Source organism: Callorhinchus milii, unplaced genomic scaffold (assembly GCF_018977255.1).
Source record: "Callorhinchus milii isolate IMCB2004 unplaced genomic scaffold, IMCB_Cmil_1.0 Scaffold6, whole genome shotgun sequence".
NCBI classification, from domain to species: domain Eukaryota; kingdom Metazoa; phylum Chordata; class Chondrichthyes; order Chimaeriformes; family Callorhinchidae; genus Callorhinchus; species Callorhinchus milii.
This window is the reverse complement of record NW_024704747.1, coordinates 2,636,858-2,662,108: the sequence shown is the minus strand read 5'-3', so window position 1 is coordinate 2,662,108 and position 25,251 is coordinate 2,636,858. Positions and strand designations below refer to the sequence as shown.

Genomic DNA, 25,251 nt, shown 5'->3' with positions numbered 1-25,251 from the left:
ACGGAATCGTAAAACTGACGCGGGTTTGATATCCCCCGACCGGTGTTGTTTGCAATCTATTTCAAAGCCTGGTTTCCTTTTGCAGGCCAGAAAAAATTACTAACGTTTACTCCCTGCCCCCCCCCCACCCCCCCACCCCTTCCCCCTTCCTCCACCCAACCCCTCGACGCGGGACTCGAACACTTGATGAGCGAAGCTCTGAGCCGCAGCTCTGCGATGGAAGCCGAACTTACCTGGTTAGCTCTTCGTGAAGGTTGTTAGGTTCGGAGGAGTAAAACTTAACCCGCAAGTGAAGGCAGTACGGTGGGCCAACTAGTGAGGAAAGCAAGAGGGAGAATGTACCCAAATCTCTTCCCAAGTCATTTCGCCCACAACATATACACAGTCACTCCGCTTTACAGTAGCTCCTGCGAAGCGCTTTGAGATGGCCACAAACATTTCTGCCCCAAAACATCTGCACGATAAGGTGCTATAATAATATTATTAATAATAATGTCTCAGTCACCCCCCCACCCCCCGCCCTCACCCCCAACCTCCCTGCCCTCCAATCCTCCTGATCCCAACCCCCGGCTCAGGGGCAAAATCCTCGACTGTCCAGGGGCTGGAGACGTCCTCTCGACGTGAAAGGTTGTGGTGTAAACGTAATTTGTTGTTGGTGTCTCGATAACTTGATAAGGAGCTTTATCAAACGCAAGGATTTCTTTCAAGTTACAGCAACAACAATAACAAAATTACATTTGTATAGTGCCTTTCACGTCGGGAGAACACGTCAAGAGAGTTTAGATAGATTTCTGTTCGGAGATAATATCTCGGGATACAGTGTATACTTTGGGACATGACTGGCGACTGCCAGGACGGTGGAAGACAAACTGGATGGACCTTGGTCCTTCTTTCGTCCAGAAAATTCTTATGTCGCTTTTAGGAATGCGCAGATCGGGGGCCCAGGAAAACAACTTACTTTTGACTTGTTTCTTGATGCTTTTGGTGACATCCAACCAATGCTGCAACAGAGAACAAGTCAATGTCACACACACACACACACATTACCCCTTCCTCCCCTCTACTCAGCAAACTCAGGCCTAACGCCTGTTCTTTCCCACCACCATCAGCGGCCAAGCCTTCAGTCACTAAAGCCCCCAACCCTCTCAAACTCCCTCCCGAAGCGAGAAGACTTGGGTTCGATTCCCAAGTCGGACGGGTCAAACATTAGGCAAGTTTCCTTTCTCCACACACGTCTGTTTACCTAGGAGTAAAATAGGAGCCCGGTTGTTAGTCGTTTGGTGGATTGCTTTCCGGGGGTAATAATCCCTCCGAAAAAAATGTTGGTCACTCAAATCCAATCCGTCTTCAAAAGCCTAATTTTGAAAGGTTTCTTCTCCTGTCACAGCACCTACGGCCGCTCTCTTCTTCCCTTCCACCTTTGGCAAAAAGTATACCCTAAAAATAAAATCCACAAGTGCAGTACTCCTATTTAAATTGAGCCGAGATTCAAACTTCTCCGAGCGTCCGAACGTTTCTTTTCCGCTCAGAGGAGTCTGTAGTTTCTGTTTTACTATAGTGTGAATGGCAGAAAAAAAAATCCCAGATCTTCGATCAGTCCCTTAAAGTGCTTCGGGAACCCTGTGACCTCGATTAGGTTATTCATTTATCGAGCGTTGGGTAGATTTTTATTTGCTTAAAGTTTTGGTGGAAAGTTTTGACAGCTCGTGACCAGCTGTTTGTTTGCCAATCGACTAAAAAAACAGGTTCCGACTGACCGCTCGGAAAACAGAGACATGTGGAGAAAGGAAACTTGCCTAAGGTTTCATCCCGCTCGGGAATGGAACCTGGGTCCTCTCGTCTTAGGGACGTTCCTCTGGCTCCGGTCTGCTCCACATCCCCCGCCCCAACCGCCCTACCATCGGTGGTCGGGCCTTCAGCCTCTCAGCCCCGAGGCTCTGGAACTCCATCCCCAGTGCCTTCGCCGCTTCCTCCCTTTCCTCCTTCAAGGCCGGTCTCAAGACCTTTCTCTTTGACCTTCAGCCTTCAGCTCCCCTCTCGACTCTCTACCCCCTCCTCGCTCCCTCCTTTCCCTCCCCTCACCCTGACCATTACCCCCCACTGCTCGGGTCCCAACCCAACTGTCCAGCGCCTCGGGACGTCCTCCCGACGTGAAAGACGCTCTATAAATGGAATCTTGTTGTTGTTGTGGAGGGGGTGTTGAGGGGTGACGGCTCAGCCGCTGATGGTGGTGGGAAAGCACAGTTTGAACGTTTGCTGAGATGAGAAACGACGCATAGCTTCTCGAAAGGCTGAGATATATGAAGACCGAACGAGATTTATTGACAGCAGAATCGGAGCACCTGACAGCACAGATGGAGGCCATTCGACCCATCACTGAAACAGGCTATCCAACGCGTCCCACTCCCCCGGTCTTCCCCCGGAGCCCTCCTCACGTGGGGGGGGGGGGGAAGAGAATCAAAGATGTTACAGTGAATCGAGTCAAGAATTTGTGTGTTTGAGTGTGTGAGTGTGTGTGTGTTTGAGTGTGTGTGTGTGTGTTTGAGTGCGTGTGTGTATGAGTGTGTGTGTGTCTGAGTGTGTTTGAGTGTGTATGTGAGTGTGTGTGAGTGTGTGTGTGTTTGAGTGTGTGTGTGTGAGTGTATGTGAGTGTGTGTGTGAGTGTGTGTGTGAGTGTATGTGAGTGTGTATGTGTGAATGTGAGTGTGTGTGTGTGAATGTGTGTGTGAGTGTATGTGAGTGTGTATGTGTGAATGTGAGTGTGTGTGTGTCTTTGAGTGTATGTGAGTGTGTGTGTATGTGTGAGTGTGTGTGAGTGTGTATGTGAGTGTGTGTGTGTGTGAGTGTGTGTGTGTGTGTGTGAGGGTGGGTGTGTGAGTTTGTGTGAGTGTGAGTGTGTGTCTGTGAGTGAGTGTGTGTGAGTGTGTGTGTGTGAGTGTGTGTGAGTGTGTGTATGTGTGTGAGTGAGTGTGTGTGAGTGAGTGTGTGTGTCAATGTGAGTGAGTGTGTGTGTGAGTGTGTGTGTGAGTGTGAGTGAGTGTGTGAGTGTGTGTGAGTGAGTGAGTGTGTGTGTGTGTGTGTGTGAGTGAGTGTGTGTGTGAGTGAGTGAGTGTGTGTGTGAGTGAGTGAGTGTGTGTGAATGTGAGTGTGTGTGTGTGTGTGAATGTGAGGGTGTGTGTGTGTGAGTGAGTGAGTGTGTGTGTGAGTGAGTGAGTGTGTGTGTGAGTGAGTGAGTGTGTGTGAATGTGAGTGTGTGTGTGTGTGTGAATGTGAGGGTGTGTGTGTGTGAGTGAGTGAGTGTGCGTTTATGGTGGAAAACGTTCAAGAACTGTCAATTTAAATTAAGAACACAACATTCCACTTGAGGGCTCTGTGATATTTAACCTCAACTCCACTTGTCGGGTGGAGAGAGAGGGACTTTCAGCACAAATGCAAACTCCCTCTCTCCCCCTCTCCCCCCCCACCCTCCTCCGCAACCTCCCTCCCAAACACACCCCCCCCAACCCCGCGCCCCCCCCAGTCCTTCCTTTTCCCCTCCTCTCCCGCCTGCTTCTTATCACCCCCATCCCTCCACATTCCTGCTCTCGCCTCAGGCACCGATACACAACGAATCATGGCCCGAAACCAAAACGAACCTTCCGGCCATTACCCTGAACCAAAAGATCCTCTCGGCCCGATTTAAGCCGAAGAAAACCGGCGTCAGACGTCACGAGGCCCTTCTGACAAAACGGGACCTTTGGACGACGGGAGTCGAAGCGACAAAAAAACAAAATGACGTTTCCACAGCGCCTTTCACACCAGGAAGGTGACCCAAGGCGGGGTGGGGAGTCAGGGAGTCGCAACTGAGCCGGGGGAGGGGGGGGGGGGTTGGGGGTTGGGATCAGGAGGGGTGGAGGGCGGGGAGGGCAGGGTAAGGGATAGGGAGGGTGCCCGAAGGCACGGTCGAAGAGGAGGGTGTTGAGACGGATCTTGGAAGGAGCCGTCATCCGAAGGAGTCTTTGGTCGGTAGATGACTATGTACCGATTCTGTCCTCCAGAAACGAGGTCCCGTCTGTCTGTTCAGGTGGACGTTAAAGATCCCGCGGAGCTATGTAAGAAGAGTGTCACGGCCGACAATCCCCCGGGTAAAACCGGACACTTGCTTCTCAGCTTTGGACGCGACTTGTCAAGCGACTGCCAGGACGGTGGAAGGCCAACTGGATGAGCCTTCTTTCTCTCCTGGCTGTTTGTGGCACGTGAACTTGGGGGTGTGGAGCAGAGGGTGGGGGAGGGGGGGATGGAGAGCAGAAAGATGACCGAAAGAGATCAAAGAGATAGGTCTTGAGTCGGACCTTAAACGAGGGGAGGGAGCGAGCGACCGATCGAGCTGGAGATCCGGAGAGCAGGGAAATGCCAACTGAAAAAAAACGAGCGAAACGGAATCCATCTTCTCCTCAAAAATAAAAGGTAAAGACAGGTTCCTTCAGCGAGTGTCGGATTTGAAAGAGCCCTCGAACTCGTCCCACCGCCCCGCTCTCGCCCCCGTGGCCCTGCAAACGTTGCCTTTTCAAGCTTGGAAGGTGCCTTACCGCGACTTGTGCAGAATCCATGAACCGGAGACCAAAGTAGTCTTTTTCGATGATATCCAGGTGGTACATGATTTGCTCGAAAATCTCCACTCCCTTGGCTTTTTTCTGAAAGGCAATGAGAGAAACGTGAGCGCAGTTCTATCAAAATGCGCCGGTCCGTTTACAGTGGGGGGATGCCCGTACATCCCCCATTTGAGTTCAAGTTCCTTGTCCTCACCTTAAAAGCCCTCAATGCTCCTCCCTACCTCTCTGACCTACTAAAAACTCGCTAACCTGTCCGCAGGTCACTAGCCTTGAGCCTTGCCCCCATCCTCTGCATGGAACTCCATCCCTGAGCCCCTCCGCCTCGCCTCCTCCAAAGCCCGTCTCAAGAGCTTTCTCTTCGACCGCGCCTTCGGTCACCTTCCCTCCCCAACCCAACCCCATCGCCCTCTACCGCTCTCCGATCCCAACCCGCAGCTCGGGTGCAAACGCCCCACTGTCCAGCGCCTTGGGACGTCCGTCGTCGTCGTCGTTGGGGGCAATGCCCAAATGAGTTGCGGGGGCCAAACGTGCCCTGTCTTGTGGTCAGCCACAAACAGAGCGAGAACAGTAAAGTTCTAAAACAGATCCAACTCCTCAGAGAAACACAGCCATTTAATCCAACGGCCCTCTCAACCCCTATTCGAGGTCAGACAAACCCGTTAAGGAATCCTGTGGGAGTTACTGGCCCGCCAAACGTTCGAACGGAACTGATCTCGACTTAAGAAGGTGGGGAAAAGCTTAGCGCCCTGGTTGACAAGCTACTCGAACCCTGGAAAAGTCCCTCAACTGGTCACTAAGGCTGCGGAAATTCAAACGAAAGTCAACCAAGCAAGGACACAAGTTAATTAGCTTCCCAGAGAGTAAATCGTCCCACTCTGGATTGGATTTAATATAAAAGAATAGCAAAATATTCAAAGCCCGTACGTGTTGCGTACAGTAGCCATTTCCTGTGCTGGATTGAGTGGGGGTTGGGGGTGCGGGGGGGTGGGGGGGGGGGGGGGCGTTGGATTGATGGAGGTGCCGTCCTTTGGATGAGATGTTGTGGATTGAGTGACCACATTTTTATTATTTTTTTCTTTTAAAATGGATTATTACACCCCCCCCTCCCACCCCCACCCCACCACCACCCGAAAGCAATCCGCCAATTGTGTTGGGGAGAGAACGGGAGGAAGAGAGGGTAATGTGTTATAATAATAATAATAATAATCTTCGCATTTGATAAGGGCCCCTTTTTCGCGACTCAAAGCGCTTCGTAGAATGGACTGGAAGGTGGACCGAATTTCGCCCATTTTGTGAGCAAGAAAGAGAGAGAAGGGGAAAATGAGAGAGAGAGAGAGAGCGCGCGTGGTGTACAGTGAAATGACCGTATATTTTGCGGGCGAAAGGAAAATGTTCAGCTTGGTTGAACGCTCAAAGGCCACTCATGTTTGTCTGGTTGGTGTGCAGCGAACTTGATTAAGCTGCTGACGTCGACACAAAAGCTGCATTGTGTTTACTCCATAATGAACATTCATGGCTTTCAGACAAAAATCACTAAAGCCCCCAGGGGTTTGCACCGATACATAAGTATTATATTTACATCTGTATGTGTAGATGATTTATATGTATTTAATATACGTAGATAACATGTATGTATTTAGTACATGCAGATAACATGTATATATTTAATATATGTAAATATAATGGTTGTAATACACTATATATTGTACAATTATACATCATAATGTATTATATATTATTTAAATATGAATATTATACCATAGTTATTATTATTTTAATATACACACCCAAAATTGCACCTCTTCCCAGCTACTGCCCCCCCAAAAAAATAATACAAGCTTAAACTCAGCCACACGCCACTCAGTTTACAGCACTAAAGAAACTAATCTCGTGATTTAATCAAACTATTTCATTTCATAATAGCTCAGCGAACAATATCGATCGACGATATCGATTCGTCGCAATAGTAAGGGATTTGCGGCGCTCGGAGGCCGATGAGGAGATGGTACAATGGGATGGACTCGGAACGCTCTGCTCGGTACAAATGAGGTCAAAAGGATCGAGGCTTAGCGTCTCGTGTTTCGGAGACAGTCTCAAATCCTAACACATCGGAAACAACAACAACAACAACAGTAACAAATTACATCTGCATGGCTCTCTTTCACGTCGCGCGGACGTCCCAAGGCGCTGGGCAGTCAAGGGCATGCACCCAAGCCGGGGGTTGGGATCAGGAGGAGTGGAGGGCAGGGATAGGAGGGTAGAGGAAGATCTTAGAAGAGGAAGGTCTTGAAACAATCCTCGAAGGAGACGGGGGAGGTGGCGGCGGCGGGGGGGGGGGTGTTGGGGGGGAGGAAGCTGTGGCAAATGGTTTCCGAACCCACTGCGGCAACTCTGTGCTGTTAAAAAAAAAAGAGGGGGTCGCGGGTTCAACTCAGTGGAGCTGCGATGAGACACAGCTCAGGAGCACCTCCGAGGCGAGGAATGGTGACCTAGAGACGGGGATGGAATGTAAACGGACTGATAGGGGCTGGCGTTCGAAACAGGAGGAAGGCAAAAACCAGGGCAGAGTTGGGAAATGAATCACTCTGTCAGAGAAAGAAGAGAGAGGATCACTTCATTCAGAAAAAACGCCCGTTTCAAATATGCTTGACAATAAATATATATATAATATAATATATATATACTTTCTCAGTTCCAGCCCCAAGCATTTGGAGTCCTGTAGCGTATTGGTGAGAGCGCTCGCCTCCAAGCGAGAGGACCTGGGTGCAATTGCCCCGCGGGCTAAACTTTAGGCAAGTTTCCTTACTCCACACCCACGCCTCTGTTTGCCGAGCAGTAAGTAGGAGTCCTGTAGCTCAGTGGTTAGAGCACTCGCTTTGCGAGCGAGAGACCTGAGTTCAATTCCAGGCAGAGGGCGAAACCTTGGGCAAGTTTCCTTACTCCACACAGAGCCTAATAATAATCCCTCCAAAACCAAAAACAATAATAAATTGGTCATTTTCAATCTACGACTGTTTGTGGGACATTGCTGTGCGCAATTGGCTGCCGCGTTCGCCCACAAATATACAGTCAATTCACTTTGCAGTGTGTTCTGTGAAGCGCTTTGGGACGTCCTCCCGACGTGAAAAGCGCTATATCAAATGCAAGGATTATTATATTATTATATTATTATTATTATTATAGGAATGTTAGTCGATCGAGAGGTCACTCTCTGGGGGCACTAATCCCTCCAAAAGAAAATACTGATAATAGTAATAATTCGGTCACTCAATCCACGACTGTTTGTGGGGAACTGCCGCCGCGTTTCGCCCGCAAACTGTTACAGTCAACTCGCTTTACAGTATATTCTGTGACGTGCTTTGAGACGTCTCGAAGTCGTGTTAAGGCGCTGTATCAAATGCGAGGATTAGATTGGAAAGAACGAGACGGGATGTGTGGTTACTTACTCCTTGATACCAGGAACAAAATATCCAGTGTTCTGACGGAACCCAATTCTAAGCTGAACCTGACGTTCCGAGTTATGAACCAGGACTTTACGAGGGCACCGAATTGCATCACAAATTACGACGACAACAGTCATCCTTTAATTTGACACAGAGGCCTTATCACGTCATTGAGACGTCTCAAAGCGCTTCACGGAACAAGACCGTGAAGTGAATCGACTGTATGTTTTTCGCGGGCGACACTCGGCAGCCAATTGCACGCAGCGGCGTCCCCACAAACAGCCGTGGGCTGAGCGGCCAAATGATCATTTATTTATATTTCTTGTTAAAGAAAAAGCAGGGAATAAACAGGCAAAGCTCCACTTCAAACAGAAGCACCTTGTTGCAGCACTTCACACAAATATTCCATTCAGCCCTTGATTTAAAGCGTTCCCACACACAGCCAAACAAAATAAAAATCCAGACGCACACACACGCACACACACACATACATAAATGTCTGGGGTTTCTACCTCTGTGTCTCTGGCTCAGTCCGTCCCTCCCTCTCTGTTCTGGTTTTTTTTTTCTTTACACGCAAACTTGTTCCAAACCTGCATGGAAATTCCCGTTTTGTTTCCTGTGCGGAGGGCAGGGTTGCACAAGCGTGGGAAAAAGGTGGGCCACACGGCGCTCAGCGGATAATGATAATTATAACAATCGGTGCATTCGATGCAGAGCTTTATCACGTCCTCAAGACGCCCTCAAAGCGCTTCGCGAAGTCTCTCTCTCTCTCTCTCTCTCTCTCTCTCTCTCTCCCGGTATCCTGGCCAACAATCCCACCAAATAAAACTGGTCGCTCGCCTCCACGACTGTTCGTGGGGGAGGCTGCCGCGAGTAAGTTGGCTGCCGCGTCTAAACCCACAAGATGCACAACCGAATCCGCTTTACGGTGCAGCCCGTGAAGCGCTTTGAGACGTCTCGGCGACGTGACGAGGCGCTGTGTCGGACGCAAAGGGTTACTATCATTAATATTATTATCATCATCATTTTACGTCTATATAACAAAACAACAGGAGAGAGAGAGAGAGAGAGAGAGAGAGAGAGAGAGAGAGAGAGAGAGAAAAAATCAGCTCAAGCGACTCAGTCATTAGGACAATTATCGTTTCATTAAGGAGAGAGTCAAATGCAACGTCGTCCCCTGCGAGGCATCTCCCTGCCCCTGGCCGAGAGGGTTTGATACCCAATCAACGCAATATTATTTATTATTATTCGAAAGGCAGGAAGGAATTCTTCACACTGACGTCTGCCTGCCCCGGTAATCTCTTGAAAAAAAAAACATCACATGCAATACTCCTCAAAGGGTCTCCAGAGGGATTAGCGTGTCAGCCCGATGTAGCGTCATGCCACGGACACGCTTAACAGGCCTGCCTCGCAGGAGAACGAGGAGCAGAGCACCGCCAACAAACGCTCGCGATGCCGCCACGAACGGACACTGCCACTCTCGCCGCGTTTACGAACTTGGATGCTTAAAGGTGATAATAATAATAATAATAACAATGCTAATAATCCTTGCATGTCGGTATACCGCCTTATCTCGTCTGCGAAAGGTCTCAAAGCGCTTCACGGGATAGACTGTAATGTGAGTCGACTGTGTATATTTCGCGGGCGAAACGCGGCAGCCGATTGCGCACAGCAGCGTCCCCACAAAACAGCCGTGGATTGAGTCACCGCATTTTTATTTTTGAAGAAAAACAAGATTCGAAGCTCAGATGAAGTTCCAAGCCAGGGGTTGAAGAGACCGATGGGAGAGAATTCTTTTATTATTATTATATAATAATAATACTCAACCCCCGACTGTTTGCGGGGACGCTGCTGTGCGCAATTGGCTGCCGCGTTTCGCCCACAAAATACACACAGTCGATTCACTTTACAGTATATTCCGTTAAGCGCTTTGAGACATCTGGAAGACGTAATGAGGCGCTATATCAAAATGCAAGGATTATTATCATTATTATTATTATTTCTTTCAAGCATCCAAGTTCGGAAATGCTGTGAAAGTTGCCCTGAATCGCAGTTATTAATAATAATAATAATCATCGGATGAGACATTAAACCCAGGTCCCATCTGCGTGCTCTAAAGGTTTGGGGCTGCATTGGCTGAAGAGGAACTGACCAGAACCTCGGTTGAGTGACAATAACTTGCATTTACTCAGCGCCCCTCACGCAATGTAACACCTCAGAGAGCTCGACAGTGGCGGAGGACGATTCCAAGCCCGTGGGGGGAACCATAGGCACCGTCGTAGAGGAAGGTCTTCAGGTGGACAATGCCACTGATTAAAAATTGGTCACCCAACTCAACGCACGTTTGCAAGGGCGTTGCAAATTGGCTTTCGCATTCACCTCCCGACAAATAAACAGTCACTGCAGTCTGCAGTACATCTGGTGAAGCGCTTTGAGAAGTTTCAATGAGGGGCTAAAAACGGTGTCTGTGCACAATCGGCTGTCGTACTTAGTCCACACAACATACAGTCAATTCACTTTACAGTCTATCCCGTGAAGCGCTTTGAGACGTTTCCCCGACGTGATAAGGTGCTGCATCAAATACAAGGATTATTATTATTATTATTATTGTTATAATAACCCAGCCGGTCAGGCACAGGGTGTCATAAACTAGGAAACCTCGATTAGCCTCTGTTATTCAGGCCCTGGGAATAATAATTGATAGTGGAGTCTATTTTATCAGCTGAACGGCAAATCCACCCTAATAGGATTTGCGGTCTGTCTGGTGAAATGGCCGAATGTTGTGTCAGCAAAAATATAATGATACTGTGACTGCTCCTGTAATAACAGTGCTGACACCTCGCTTCATATTCTCTTGCGAAGCGGTGGCTTGTACGTTTTCCAAAAGAATAGTAAAACGTAAAGAAAGAAAAAAGCAGACTCCAGTTGTTTGGGGGGAGTTTCACCGCACGTTAATAATAATCCTCGCATTTGATATAGCGCTTTTCACGTCGGGAGGACGTCCCAAAGCGCTACACAGAACACACTGTAAAGTGAATCGACTGTATATTTGTGGGCGAACGCGGCAGCCAATTGCGCACAGCAATGTCCCACAAACAGTCGTAGATTGAAAATGACCAATTTATTATTGTTTTGGGTTTTGGAGGATTATTATTAGGCTCTGTGTGGAGTAAGGAAACTTGCCCAAGGTTTCGCCCTCTGCCTGGAATTGAACTCAGGTCTCTCGCTTGCAAAGCGAGTGCTCTAACCACTGAGCTACAGGACTCCACGTTAGGTTTACGTCAGTTTTACATCGTTTCGCAGACTTGTCCCACCCTCTGGAACTCCATCCCAGAGCGCCTCCGCCTCGACCCCTCCCTTGTCCCCGTCAAGGCCCGTCTCGAGATCTTCCTCTTCGACCGGTGCCTTCGGTCATCTTCCCAACTCCACTGCTCCCCACTTGTCCTCCACCCCTCTCTTGGACACCGAGCAAGGGAGAGAGGAAGGTAACCCTTTGCACGGAGTAACCCCTATAAGAAGGAAAGGCAGGTTCCCCATCGATCGGCAGATCGCTTTCCGGGGGTAATAATCCCTCGCTTATCCCATGACTGTTCGTAGAGGTGCACAGTTGGCTGCCACGTTAGCCCCACAAAATACACAGACAATCCACTTTACAGTATTCTCCATGAAGCGCTTTTGAGACGTCTGAACAACGTGGAAAGGCAGACTATCAAACGCAAGGATTTGAAACGCTATGTTTGACGCAGCGCCTTTCGCGTCGTGGGAGGACGTCCCAAAGCCCTTCGCAGGACGTACCGTGGAGTGCCGCGACAGTGTAGTTTGTGCAAGACCCTGTATAAATATAGAGACCGCGTTGCCTTGTACAACCGTGTTTAAAACACTCAAAACTACACGCGTTTGAAGAGAGACGGCAAACAACTCATGTCGACGTGTGTCAAGGCTCTCGATAGTTTGGGACGAGAAACATCTCAACCTCTTTTTTTTTTTGCGCCCAGGGAAAAGGAGAAGCGATCGCCAGCGACGGACAGTCTTTCCAATTAAGCGAGGTCGCCTGAAATGCAAGCCGGGATTTCTGCTTCGGCGAGGAAAACACTGAGCCATTGTGCTGCACAGTACTCTAATGATTTGAAATGATTAGGTGGGGGGGGGAAAATCGGTGGGATTGTGCTGAATTACCGCTGATTAGTGCAGTGTCCATCCGGGGACTGTGAACTAATACCCGTTGGACCACTCCACTCCTCTTGTCCAACACCGAGGAACCCTCATCACTCTTCTCCCGAGAGCTTGTTTGCCTGCAAAGAGTTGCGACCGACGTCCGCTGAGTTTACCCGACCCAGCAGGACCTCGTTGAGAGCCGCACGTTTCGCCCGGGGTCCTGCCTGCGGAGGGCAAACTACCAACCAAACGGCTCTCCACTGACCCTTGCAATAGGTTGACAATACGTTCCTGAGCCCTGCGGTTGAGGCGCTCGCGAGAGGACTTGGGTGGCGATTCCCGGGCGGGCAGGGCGTGACGTTGGGCGAGTTTCCTTACTCCACATACACACACACGCGCGCGCACACGCACACACGCACGTGCACACGCCTCTGTTCACCCAGCAACAGGGAGGAGTGTAATAATCCCTTCCAAAAACAAATAATAATAATAATTTTGTCACTCAAGCCACGGCCGTTTGTGGGACACTGCGGTGTGCAACTGGCTGCTGTGTGTCGCGCCCCCAAAATACGCATAAACAATACGAATATTACCATTTAGTTATTAGAATTTATCATTGCTCGCGCACAATAACGTACACCCAGACACAAAGTGTTCGAGTGCAGCGTAGACGCAGAGTTTCACAGCCTTGAGATCCTGAGAAACTTTGTAGCTACGACACCGCGGTTGGGTTTCCACAACAGGGATACGCGGAGGAACATGTTAACTGCCATCGAGCAACAATAATAATAATCCTCGCGTACAGCCAATGTAGAAAAACCTTTCACCCACAAATTATACAGTCAATTCACTGTACAGTGTATTATCAAAGCTCTTTGAGATGTCTCGAAGACATGATATCAAATGCAAGGATTATTATTATTATTACAATATACTTTGCCCAAACTGCGATGGGAAATCCCTCCCTCCCACCCTCCCTCCCTCCCTCTCACCCCCCCTCCCTCCCTCTCACCCTCCTTCCCTCCCTCCATCCATCCCTCCATCTATCTACAGGAATTAAAAACTCCAAACTCGACAACAACATCTATGGCAACACCTCACATAAGACAGCGCCTCAGAGTATTTGATGTAGCACTTTACTTACGTTACGTGAATTAACTGTACAACAACAATAATAATAATAATCCTCGCGTTTGACACAGCGCGTTATCACGTCTTTGAGACGGCTCAAAGCGCTGCACGGAATAGAGTGAATCCCACAAGCAGTCGAGGATTGAGTGACCAAATTATTATTATTATTTTAAGGGATTACCAACACCAGAAGGGGATCTACTAACCGACTAACCACCGGGTTCCTACTTACTGCCGGGTAAACTGGCCTCAGGTCTCGCCCTGGCCGGGAATTGAACCCGGGTCCTCTCGCACTACGGGGGTCTACAAGAGCAACGTAGAGTTACTCCTTGATGAGTGTGGTCTCTCTGCCCAGCTGTCTATCTCGCAGACGTGGGCACGGAGACGTTAACGGAGACGTTCACTACCAAAAAAACTGGGTTGTCACAAAACAGGAGTTTGCTCTTGAAAACGCAGGATCTTTGGCAACAGAGACCCGAGAGCGAGAGAGAGAGATACAGCAATTTAGGAATGTGCCAAAAAAAACATTGCGCTACATCTGGGCATTCCCAGAGTAAAACAAAAGTTAGCTACAGGACAGAGTATAGATCCTTCCAACAGCAACAACAGCAACGACAATAAGATTCCACTTATAGAGCGCCTTTCACGTCGGGAGGACGTCCCGAGGCGCTGGACAGTTGGGTCGGGACCCGAGCATTGGGGGGGAAATGGTCAGGGTGAGGGGAGGGAAGGGAGGGAGCGAGGAGGGGGAAATGGTCAGGGTGAGGGGAGGGAAGGGAGGGAGCGAGGAGGGGATAGAGAGTCGAGAGTGGAGCTGAAGGCTGAAGGTCAAAGAGAAAGGTCTTGAGACCGGCCTTGAAGGAGGAAAGGGAGGAGGCGGCGAAGGCACTGGGGGATGGAGTTCCAGAGCCTCGGGGCTGAGAGGCTGAAGGCCACCGATGGTAGGGCGGTTGGGGCGGGTGATGTGGAGCAAACCGGAGCCAGAGGAACGGAGGGTACGGGCAGGTAGGTAGGGGGATAGTAGGTCGGAGAGGTAGGAGGGAGCGAGGCCGTGAATGGCCTTGTAGGTGAGGATAAGGATCTTGAATTCGATCCTCTGGGGGATGGGGAGCCAGTGGAGGCGAGCGAGGGCGAGGGCGGGAGTGCTGTGGTCGCGGGACAGTACACGAGCTGCAGAGTTCTGGATGACCTGCAGCTTGTGGAGGGAGGTGCCCAATTCCAATTCCCTGCGCCACAACCTACTGTTGAGGGGGGAAATATTTTGCTCAGTGGCAAATCCAACCTGCGGATAGTCGCGTTATATTTTGCGTTGGTTGGAAACTCCACTCACCGCTGAGGTGGGGGTGCGGGGTGGTTTGCCGGGTGTCAAACCTCCGAGAAGGGGTTATTTTAAGCAGCTGCTTTTACCGGAAACTTTGATATCCTTCACAAATCGGAGCCTCAGTGAGAGAGCGACCCCGAGGACTTTGCCAAGCCAGCGTCAGCGAGACCGGGCCGGCAATCAACAAAAGCCAGGTCTCCAAACAACGTACGGAGACATTCGACCGACCGTGCAATCCTGGCATTTGATCCAACGTCTTTCACGACAGGAGGACGTCCGAAAGAGCTTCGCAAGATTTTACTGCGACGCCTTAGCGACTGTGCATTTCGAGTCCCTTAAAAGAAAACGGGACAAACATTTGAAACGGGACATCTACGAAAAGGACTCCGTCTCCGGGAAAAGACGAAACGATGAGCTCTTTTAGTCCACACAACACAAAGAGCTTGCTTCCTTCCGCGCTGCGAAAATTCAACGATTCCCTGATAATGCGACTAAGTAGGAACGTTAATTTGTTAGCTGCCTTGAGGGCACGGCTTTCGGAATAATTATTTTCGCCCGCGCAGATTGAGTTTGGGTATTTGCACAGAGAACAGAAAGCATCAGCTGCTAATTTGTTATCTCAGGGACCCGAAACGAGGCGCAGTACGCATAATTTTGTTGGCATTTATTCTAATGATCCCGGCATTTGCATTTTGATGTTACCAACTTAACATTTTCAGTTCAAGAAGGCAGCTTTGACCAATTTTTAAAGTACATGTAACTAATAACGCGCCTTGCATTTGGTAGGGCGCATCTCATCACGTCTTCGAGACACCTCGAAGCGCTTCACGGAATCTGCTGTGCAGCGAATTGACCGTCTATGTGTGTGCGCAAAACTTGGCAGCATCCCACAAACCGTCACGGATTATTATCTCCAGAAAGCGATTCATCCGTCAACTAACAACCGGGTTCCTACTTGCTACTGGTAAACAGAGGCGTATGGAGGAAGGAAACTTGCCTAAGGCTTCTCCCTGCCCGGGTACCGAAACCGGGTCCTCTCGCTTGCGAGGCGAGGGCTGTAACCACGACAATACAGGACTCCTAATGGGGCAGAATGGCATTGAACGCGGTGAGGGGTTTGCTCACGTGTCGGACACCACCAGACTGACCAAAAAAAAAAAAACAGGATGGCATTACTTTGGTTTGTGAGTGGAATGGAGTTAAAAAGGCTTTGGGGAAAGAGGGGGAGGGGGGGGAAGAGAGAGAGAGAGAGAGAGAGAAGAGGTTGGTGAGCGAGTGGGTTGAAATTGGACTATTTGCCTTCAAGGGAATGACAGAAACAATTGGCAAAAATGCAGAAAAGCACCTCAGAGGCATGAAATGAGAAGATTAGAGGGGACAGTGGTTTTAACATTACAAATAGGCAGTTACCTGGCAGTACGCAGGAACCCGGTTGTTAGCCGATCGGCCAATTGCTTTTCGGGGGTAATAATAATTCCTCCCCCCTCCAAAAAAATTGGTTATTTAATGCATTGGCTGCCGCGTTTCGCCCACAAAACACACAGTCGACTCACTTGACAGTATATACTGTGAGGGGATTTGAGACGTCTCAACGACGTGATAAGGCGCTATAGCAAATGCAAGGATTAATATTATTATTATTATTATTATGCAGACAGAAGAGAAGGGGCTATAACCAGCCCCAATGGCTGTAACACAACACCACCACCACCACCGACGACGACTTGCATTTGCACAGCGCCCTTCAGCGTCTCAAAGCGCTTAACGATGACAGAGCCATAAACAACGCGCAGGCAATTCAAAGGCAGATTTGTGCACGTTAGCTCCGAGAGAGAGAGAGAGAGAGAGGGAAAGAGAGCGAGAGAGAAATAGGTCGCCCCATGTTGCCTATCTATCTTATTTGGAGTGAGCAGATTGCTTTGTAATGAGTCATATCATTTCATTCATGCAACGCAGCACCATCTCCCTCCCACTCCACCCTCCCACCCGCCCCCTGTGCCCTCCACATTGAAGGCCCAAGGGATAGATTTTTCAAGGAAAACAAACCACAAAAGCTCCTCGGCACCAAATAAGAGACGGGTGGCTCAGCAGAAATCAGCGCCACTACCACAAGTAGAGAGAAAGAGAGAGGGAGACTGAGAGACAGGAGGGAAAGGGAGAGACGCAACACATACACAGAGGAGGGGAACAGGGATAAAGACACCCAGAGCAAGGGAGGAGAGGAGAGAACACCAACAGCTTGCGGACGTGTCAAAAGCTCTTCAATGGTCATGTACTGCAAGGGGAATTAATAATAATAATAATAATAATCCTTGCATTTGATACAGCGCTTTTCACGTCGGGAGGACGTCCCAAAGCGCTTCACAGAACGCACTGTAAAGTGAATCGACTGTATATTTGTGGGCGAACGCGGCAGCCAATTGCCCACAGCAACGTCCCACAAACAGTCGTGGATTGAAAATGACCAATTTATTACTGTTTTGGGTTTTGGAGGGATTATTATTAGGCTCTGTGTGGAGTAAGGAAACTTGCCCGAGGTTTCGCCCTCTGCCTGGAATTGAACTCAGGTCTCTCACTTGCAAAGCGAGTGCTCTAACCACTGAGCTACAGGACCCCACAGTTGACTAAGCACAAGGGCCAGATGTGCAGTGCATCGCCCAGAACACCTGGTCGGGTGGTTCACGAAAAACCTCTGGAGAAGACTCCAGTTACTTGCCCGGTCGGTTTATTGGCGGCTGCGACGTCTCCATCTCAGCGCCGCAGAGGGTCGCGGCGGGAAACGCTCTCGGCGAAGGAGAGGGGGAAAGGAAAGAAAGCAAAATAAAAACATATATATATTTTAAAAAAATCCTTTGCCCTGTGAATTATCGTATCGAGAACATAAAACTTTACCAAAAAAAAAAAAAAAACCCCTCCGAGAGAGTAAGAGAGTGATCGCAATTTCCAAACCTACAACTACAACAGCAAAAAAAAAACAAATTACTTTTCTGGTTCAGTGGAGGAATGGGTTTCTTCCACGCAGGTTTTAGCTATTTTTTCCTCTCTCACTCTCTCACTCACTCTCTCGCAACTACCCCCACCCCCCACCACGCGACCGTGTACCCCCCCGACCCCCCACCCCACCTGTAAAATAACTGCAAGCCTCATCAAAAGCAATCAGCAGCAAAAAAAAAACTCCTTTTACACTCGAGAAACCTTCAACGCAAGGCACGTTTCCCCCCCTCATTTACCCCCGCCCCGCACCCCCCCCCCCCCCACCCCCTCAGAGCACACCGCCAAATAAATACACGCAGTAAAACTCGCGTACGTCTGATCCGTATCAGTCGTATCATCGACCCAAGTCGTCCACAGGCTCCATTCAACAGTTTCTCCTTCTCCGCAAGTTTGCGCGTAAATCAAATGGACTCATAAATCACAACAGCAACAACTTGTGTTTAATTCTATCGATGAAGTTGCATTTGACACGGCGCCTTATCGCGTCATCGCGACGTCTCGAAGCGCTCGACAGAAGCGTAGCGACTGCGTGTTTTCGCGCGAAACCCGGCGGCCGATTGCTCACAGCCGCGGGTTGAGTGACCGAATAATTATTATTATTAGTTTGTTTTTTTTTGGAAGGGATCATTACCCCCCCCCCCCCCCACCACCACCACCACCACCACCACCCCACTCCCCTCACCGGAAAAGTGATCCACCAATCCACTAACGACCCTGCGTGCGTGGAGTGAGAATACTTGCGCGAGGTTTCGCCCCGACCCGAACGGCCCGGGAACCGTACCCCGGGGGTCCTTCTCGCTTGCGAGGGGAGAGAGCGCTCTGACCCACTGCGCCGCGGGGGAGGCGTATGGTATGGTTCCCGACTGATACGACTTACGTGAGGTCCATGAGTTATAGTGGGGGAGACAGAGAGAGAGAGAGAGAGAGAGAGAGAGGGAGAGAGAGAGAACGAGGGGGAAAATCTTACCGGTAAATCTACGCTGACATCACAACCGTCGAGCAGAGAGACCCGACAAGTGATGATGGATTTGCTGTCCCCGGCTGCCGGGATGTGAGTCCCTGATCTCTGTGCTTGTCTCTGCTTTTCCTTCTCCGTGTGTCTGCGGATCGAACGTCGCCCGATGGTCCTCCGCAGAAACCCCAACATCTTGCGTTTTGGGGATTTTTTTTCCCCCACCACCACCACCACCACCACCTCTTCGCGCACACACACACGCACGCGCGCGCCTCACTCACTCACTCACGCGCTCGCGCTCGCTCTCTCTCTCTCGCCAGCTAAACCCTGATCCTGTTGTTTTTAGGGAAGAAGAGGGAGACGCGCACGCACACACACTCACACGCTCACACGCTCACTCTCTCACACTCGCTCTCTTTCTCGCTTGCAAGAGAGAGAAAGAAACACACACTCACTCACTCGCACTCACTCACTCACTCGCACTCTCTCGCTCTCCAGCTAAACCCTGATCCTATTGCTCTGGAGAACAAGACGCACGCGCACACTCATACACACTCACACACACTCACTCACTCACTCTCTCACACTCACTCCCTCTCTCTTGCAAGAGAGAGAAACACGCGCACACTCACTCACTCTCTCTCTCTCTGAGCTAAACCCTGATCCTATTTCTCCAGAGAACAAGAGGGAGACACACACACACACACATACACACACTCACTCACACTCACTCTCTCACACTCACTCTTACAAGAAAGAGAGAAACACACACACACACTCACTCTCTCTCTCTCTCTCACACACACACTCACACCATCAATCGCTTTGGAGAGGAACAAGAGAGAGAGAAGAAAGAGAGAAAGAAAGAAAGAGAGAGAGAGAGAGAGAGGGAAAGGAAAGTAACAATAACAGATAGAAAAACCATCCAAGAGGTGATATCAAAATAAAACAGGTCTTCTCTGCTCTCCTCTCTGGTTTCTCTTCTTTCTTCTCTCTATCTCTCTCTCTCTTGTCTTTTCTTTTTCTCTTTCTCTCTTTCTCTCTCTCTCTTTCTCTCCTAAGCTCAATCAATCTGATTGGAACCCCAGAGCTGATTTAAATGGGCTTTAAATGCACAGGAAAAAAAAAACCAGCAAAGACCTGGGATGCTTTTCTAGGGTGGAAAATGCACTAAAATCTTTCTTTCTCTGCAATACTCACACACAAACACATCCCTCCACAGACTGGATGATGAATCCTGGTTAATTCCAGCCCAGGAAATGACATCAGGATGCAAAAAAAAAAAAGGCTAGGATTTTCTTTGGGATTGATGGAGAGACAGAAAGCGAGAGAGAGAGAGAGAGAGAGCGAGCGAGAGAGAGAGAGAGGTGATGATAAACGGAACGATCCTCGCGCTCGAAGCACTGCCTTCGAGACGCCTCGAAACGCTTCGCCGGACAGAGACGCTGCGAGAGCGCTGGACCGCGTCTTTGCGGGCGAATCGGGAATTGTTCGAGGTTATTTGGGGGGTTGTTAGAGAAATAATAATAATAATAATCCTCGCATTTGATATAGCGCTTTTCACGTCGGGAGGACGTCCCGAAGCGCTTCACGGAACACACTGTAAAGTGAATCGACTGTATATTTGTGGGCGAACGCGGCAGCCAATTGCGCACAGCAATGTCCCACAAACAGTCGTAGATTGAAAATGACCAATTTATTATTGTTTTGGTTTTGGAGGGATTATTATTAGGCTCTGTGTGGAGTAAGGAAACTTGCCCGAGGTTTCGCCCTCTGCCTGGAATTGAACTCAGGTCTCTCACTTGCAAAGCGAGTGCTCTAACCACTGAGCTACAGGACTCCAATGAACCAGGGTTAGGGTTAAGCGCACGCGCGCGTGTGTGTTTGTGTGTGTGAGAGAGAGAGAGAGAGAGAGAGAGAGAGAGAGAGAGGGATGGGGAGAAATGTCCACAAATGAAATGTCCTTTTTATTAAGTCATTGGATTTCAGTGGCACCTCTCGATTTGTTTGACTCCCACGTTTTTGTACCTGTGCGAGTTTAAGGTCGTGTTATTTCTAATTTTTCAGGCTTTCTTTTTTTTTAAAAAGAACGCACCCGTTGCAGACTTCAGATAAATACGCAGTGTACATACTAATAATAGCAATAACAATCCTCGCATTTGATATCGCGCCTTATCACGTCTTCGAGACGTCTCAAAGCCCTTCACAGAATATATCGTAAGGTATTTTGTGGGCAGCCAATCGCGCACGACAGTTTTTTGTGAAATATATTATTTTTTAATTTTTTCTGTATATCGATTCATTTTGCCCTCGGAATATACAGTCAGTTCACTTTACAGTGTATTCTGCGTTGCGCTTCGAGACGTCTAAAAGACGTGATACGGCGCTACATCAATTGCAAGGATTATTATTATTATCATTATTATTAAAATATATCTTTGTTATCTGGCTGTGCTTTAAGAGATTAGCTTCTCTCTCTCTCTTTTCCCCCATTATTATGTCTGCATCACATTAACTCACTCGCAGGCACAAGTGGGAATGAATCTTACTCTAACTGGTGTTTCGGGTCTTCGAAAAGAAAACTGAAAACGTTCCACGGTTCATTTCACGTCCACGACCCTCTTCTCAAACCTTGGCCCGAAATTGAAATCGGCTCCGCAACGCGGAGACGGATTTCAAAATGCAAAAATAATAATAATTTGGTCACTCAATCCACGACTGTTTGTGGGGCACTGCTGTGTGCGATTGACTGCCGCGTTTTGCCCACAAAGTAATAATAGTAATCCAATCCTCGCACTCTGTCGGACGCAATCGGCAAAAGCGTTCGTGTCACATTTAACACCACCTTCTCCCAGAGACGACTTAATGCTGAGCTAACGTCGGGTGTCCGTTTGCACGCACGAAGCCGTCCGTCACCGTAGAACCAGTTATTAATAACACTTTACCAGTCCGGTCAGTATTAAGCTGCCGCCCTTCAGCCTTCTCCAACTTGATCTCACTCATCACTGTGGCCTTGGACAACGTGTTGGACAAGACCCCAAGTCACGGTGGGTCGATGCAGTGGAAATCGACCGACAACCAACTCCCTGCTCACCGCGAGGTAAACAGGCGTGCGTGAGGAGTAAGGAAACTCGCTCACGGTTTCTCTCTGCCCGGGAATCGAACCCGGATCCTCCCGCTTGCGAGGCGAGTGCTCTAACCGCCGCACTACAGGTCTCGATCTGAGGGCAGTTTCAGTGATTGTGGTTTGGTGTACCGCTGATCTCTGCCCCTCCGGCCTGGGCTCTGTCTCTGACCCGATGTAACGAGGGGGTGTGGGGGGGGGGAAGAGCGCAGATCAGTCGTGTGCAGACAGACCGGGCCACCCCCTGAGATTGACGCCGACAGCAAAAAGGAATTGGTGAACGTCTCGCACCGAAGTTCCTTTGCATCAGGTGGACGATCGATCACTGGTCCAAATCATTGAAACAAACCGAGATACAAATATGTTCACAATAACAATAATCCTTATTGCGCTTTATCGCGTCTCGAAGCGCTTCACTGAATATGCCGTGAAGCGTAGCGACTGTGTATTTTGTGAGCGAAACACGGCAGCCAATTACGAACTGCAGCTTCTCCGCAAACAGTCGTGGATTGAGGGCCCACATTTTGTTTAAAAAAAAGAGATTATTACCCCCGGAAAAGCGATCCGCCGATCGACTAACGACCGGGTTTCTGGCCTAAGGCTTCTCCCCGCCCGGGAATCGAACCCGGGTCCTCTCGCTGGTGAGGCTGAGCGCTCGGTACAGGATTCCTGGCAAGCGCACAAAGTAAATTTAGATTAAACATGTAGCATCGTATTTTTGCCCCTGTTTTTTCTCCCCCGCTGACAGGGGCAGCAAATGCTGTGCGTTCGGGAGTGTGAGAGCATTGCCATCAGCAGGAATAGAGCGGCAACAGCAAGAATCCGCAGCAATTGCTGGTTGGATGCTTTCAGTCAACTCCTCGTCGACCCAGTAACCTTTTAAAGAACGTGGTCCCCGGGAAGGGTTACGGATCTTAACGATGGCTTCAGCCACTTTGAGCCGGGAAATTAACGGAGGAGGGCGGGCGGGAGGGCGGGCGGGGGGCGCGGTGGGGGGGTCTGATGAGCTCTGGTTGTCTTCATGAAAAGAGCAAATCAAACGAAGTTAGAAATAATACTAATAATAATCCTCGTACTTGAGACAGTGCCAAGTGCTTCGCGCTATATCATGTAAAGCGGATTAAGTGTATATTTTGTAGGTAAAACTCGGCAGCCAATTGGTGTTCCCACAAGCAGCGGCAGATTGAGCGACCAAATTATTATTACTTTTATGATTTTTAAAATGAATTATTAATGACTATTAAAAAAAATTGCTAATAGAGGACGAATTCATGATCGTTTCATTTGATGCAGCGGCTATAAAGTCAAAAAGGGTTTACGGCAATTACTGTAAAGTGTAGTGACTATTTGTGGATGGAGGCCGTGACTAATATGCACACAGTAATGTCCCATAAACAGTCAGGAGGTGAACGACCAATTTTTTTTCTGGCGGTTGTTGGCCGGGACACTGGGAGAGAGAAACTCCCTTCTCTTGTCCAGTCATTCCATGAGATCTTTAACATTCACCCAACCCACAAAATATACAGTCAATTCACTTTACAACGTGTCCTGTGAAGCGCTTTGCGACTTCCCAATGATGTGATAAATGCAGGAATTAATATTATTATTATAATAATAATTATTATTACTCTCCACCTGGACAAGCAAATGCAACCTTAGTTTAACAACAACTTGCATGTATACAGCACCTTTCACACAGGTAGAGAGGGGAATCGAGTGGTTTATATATAGGAGCGCAGAGCACTGGTTAGAGCACTCGCCTCGCAAGCGAGAGGACCCGGGTTCGATTCCCGGGTGGGGCGAAACCCTAGGCAAGTTTCCTTATTCCGCACGCCTTTACCTTGCAGTAAATAGGAACCCGGCTGTTAGTCGATTGATAACCCCTTCAAAAAATGGTCACTCAATCCACCGACTGTTTGTGGGACACTGCTGTGCGCAATCGGCTGTTGCATTTCGCCCACGGAAGCTGCAAAGTATTACTACGCTTCACAGGTATGTTCCGCGAAGCGCTTTTGAGACTCCACGACGACGTGATAAAGGCGCGATATTAAATTATTTGATTAAATTAAATAATTATTATAGTATTATGATGATGACGATGATGGGCACAGTTCACAAGTTTCGATCGTGGACCCAGGTCCAAGCAAGTGGACGGCAGTGGTCGAACTAACGGAGGTCGAGAAGGCGACTGATGAACTGATTTGCTTGGTGCAGTATAACGCGCAGCGTGACGTCACTCACCACAGCTTGATCTACTTTGCGCAGCTCCAATGAAAACACCATCTGGTGCTGTGCCCGGAACCCACAACAACAGTGCAGTGAGGCCGAGTGGCGTTCTCAGTGGGGAATAAGTTAAGAGGATAGATCAGGCGGTTCGTTAGCAAACTGCTCAACGCTAGGTCTCAGAGATCCGAGTGTACGTCTCAATCGCAGCTGACGATTGGCTTCCCCTTTACGTTGGCCAATTGCTCTTCGTTCAATGTCAAGTTTACCCGCAAGAACCCTGTTGTTCGCCGATCGGTGGATCGCTTTTCTGGGGGTGGGGGTAATAATTTCTTCAAAAGCATTAACAAATGGTAATAAGTGGTCACTTCAATCCACGGCTGTTTGCGGGGACGCTGCTGTGCGCAGTTGGCTGCCGCGTTTCGCCCACAAAGTATAGTCAATTCACTTTACAGTATTTCTGTGAAGCGCTTTGAGACGTCGCGAAGGATTATTATCATTATTATTATTATTAAGTGTAGTAGAGGGGAAGTTCAAGGTAAAATAAACGCAAGTTGTTTTTCTGGGTGTCTAACTGGGAATCAGTTTTAAAATAAATCGTTTCTCCCTCCAATGTTGACTCCCCCCAAATGCTTTGCCAGAGATCACAAAGAGCGGTTGGAATAAAGAAGATACCTCGAACTACACCATCTCCCCATCACAGCTTCAAGTCGTTGCTCAGATGATCGCAGTCTCCATCCTGTCCTTAACCACCATTCCTACTTCTGATAATAATAATAATAATCTTTGCATTTGATACAGCGCCTCATCACGTCAAAAGCATTTCACAAAATACACTGTAAGGTGAATTGACTGTATATTTTGCGGGCGAAACGCTGCAGCCAATTGCGCACAGCGGCGTTCCCACAAACAAGAGCCCTACCCTATCCTTCTTTGAGACAAATAAGGGGGCCTTTGGGAACTCCTACAATACAGCGACCGGACTTTTTTGGCAACGGCTTGAAAACATGGGGTCACCTCTCGCCCCTGCTCAGGGCCTGGGATTGACGAGTTAGCGTCGATTAGGAACTAACCATGTGGGGAAAATTGGGTCAAAATCCAATGAGTGTCACTGCTTTTGTGGATATTTGCCAGGACTCTTAATGTGGCCTCTGCCACTGTATCGCAGCCCAGTCCACGGCCGCAGAATTTCTACACAGGGCCGTTTCTAGAACCTTTTGCTTCCCCGGCGGTTTTTAATTCATTGCCCGACGGAAACTGAACTGACGAGAGAAAGTACGTCATCCGAGGCAGCAGCAAAAAAATAGTATTTT

The 25,251-nt window shown here is 49.0% G+C and overlaps 1 protein-coding gene across 2 annotated transcripts in view; it reads right to left on the bottom strand.

Annotated features, from left to right (window-relative positions):
* epb41l5 (erythrocyte membrane protein band 4.1 like 5) overlaps window positions 1–18,829 on the bottom strand; it is a 46,501-nt gene extending 27,672 nt beyond the window's left edge. For both annotated transcript variants that reach the window (XM_042336492.1, XM_042336493.1), the window contains exons 1-4: window positions 18,604–18,829; window positions 4,569–4,673; window positions 959–1,001; window positions 234–312 (exon numbers count right to left, since the gene is read on the bottom strand). In XM_042336492.1, the coding sequence (XP_042192426.1) occupies window positions 234–312; window positions 959–1,001; window positions 4,569–4,673; window positions 18,604–18,783 (407 nt within the window). In that variant the 5' untranslated portion in view covers window positions 18,784–18,829. The remainder of the gene's footprint in view (window positions 1–233; window positions 313–958; window positions 1,002–4,568; window positions 4,674–18,603) is intronic.
* Window positions 18,830–25,251: the final 6,422 nt, after the last annotated feature.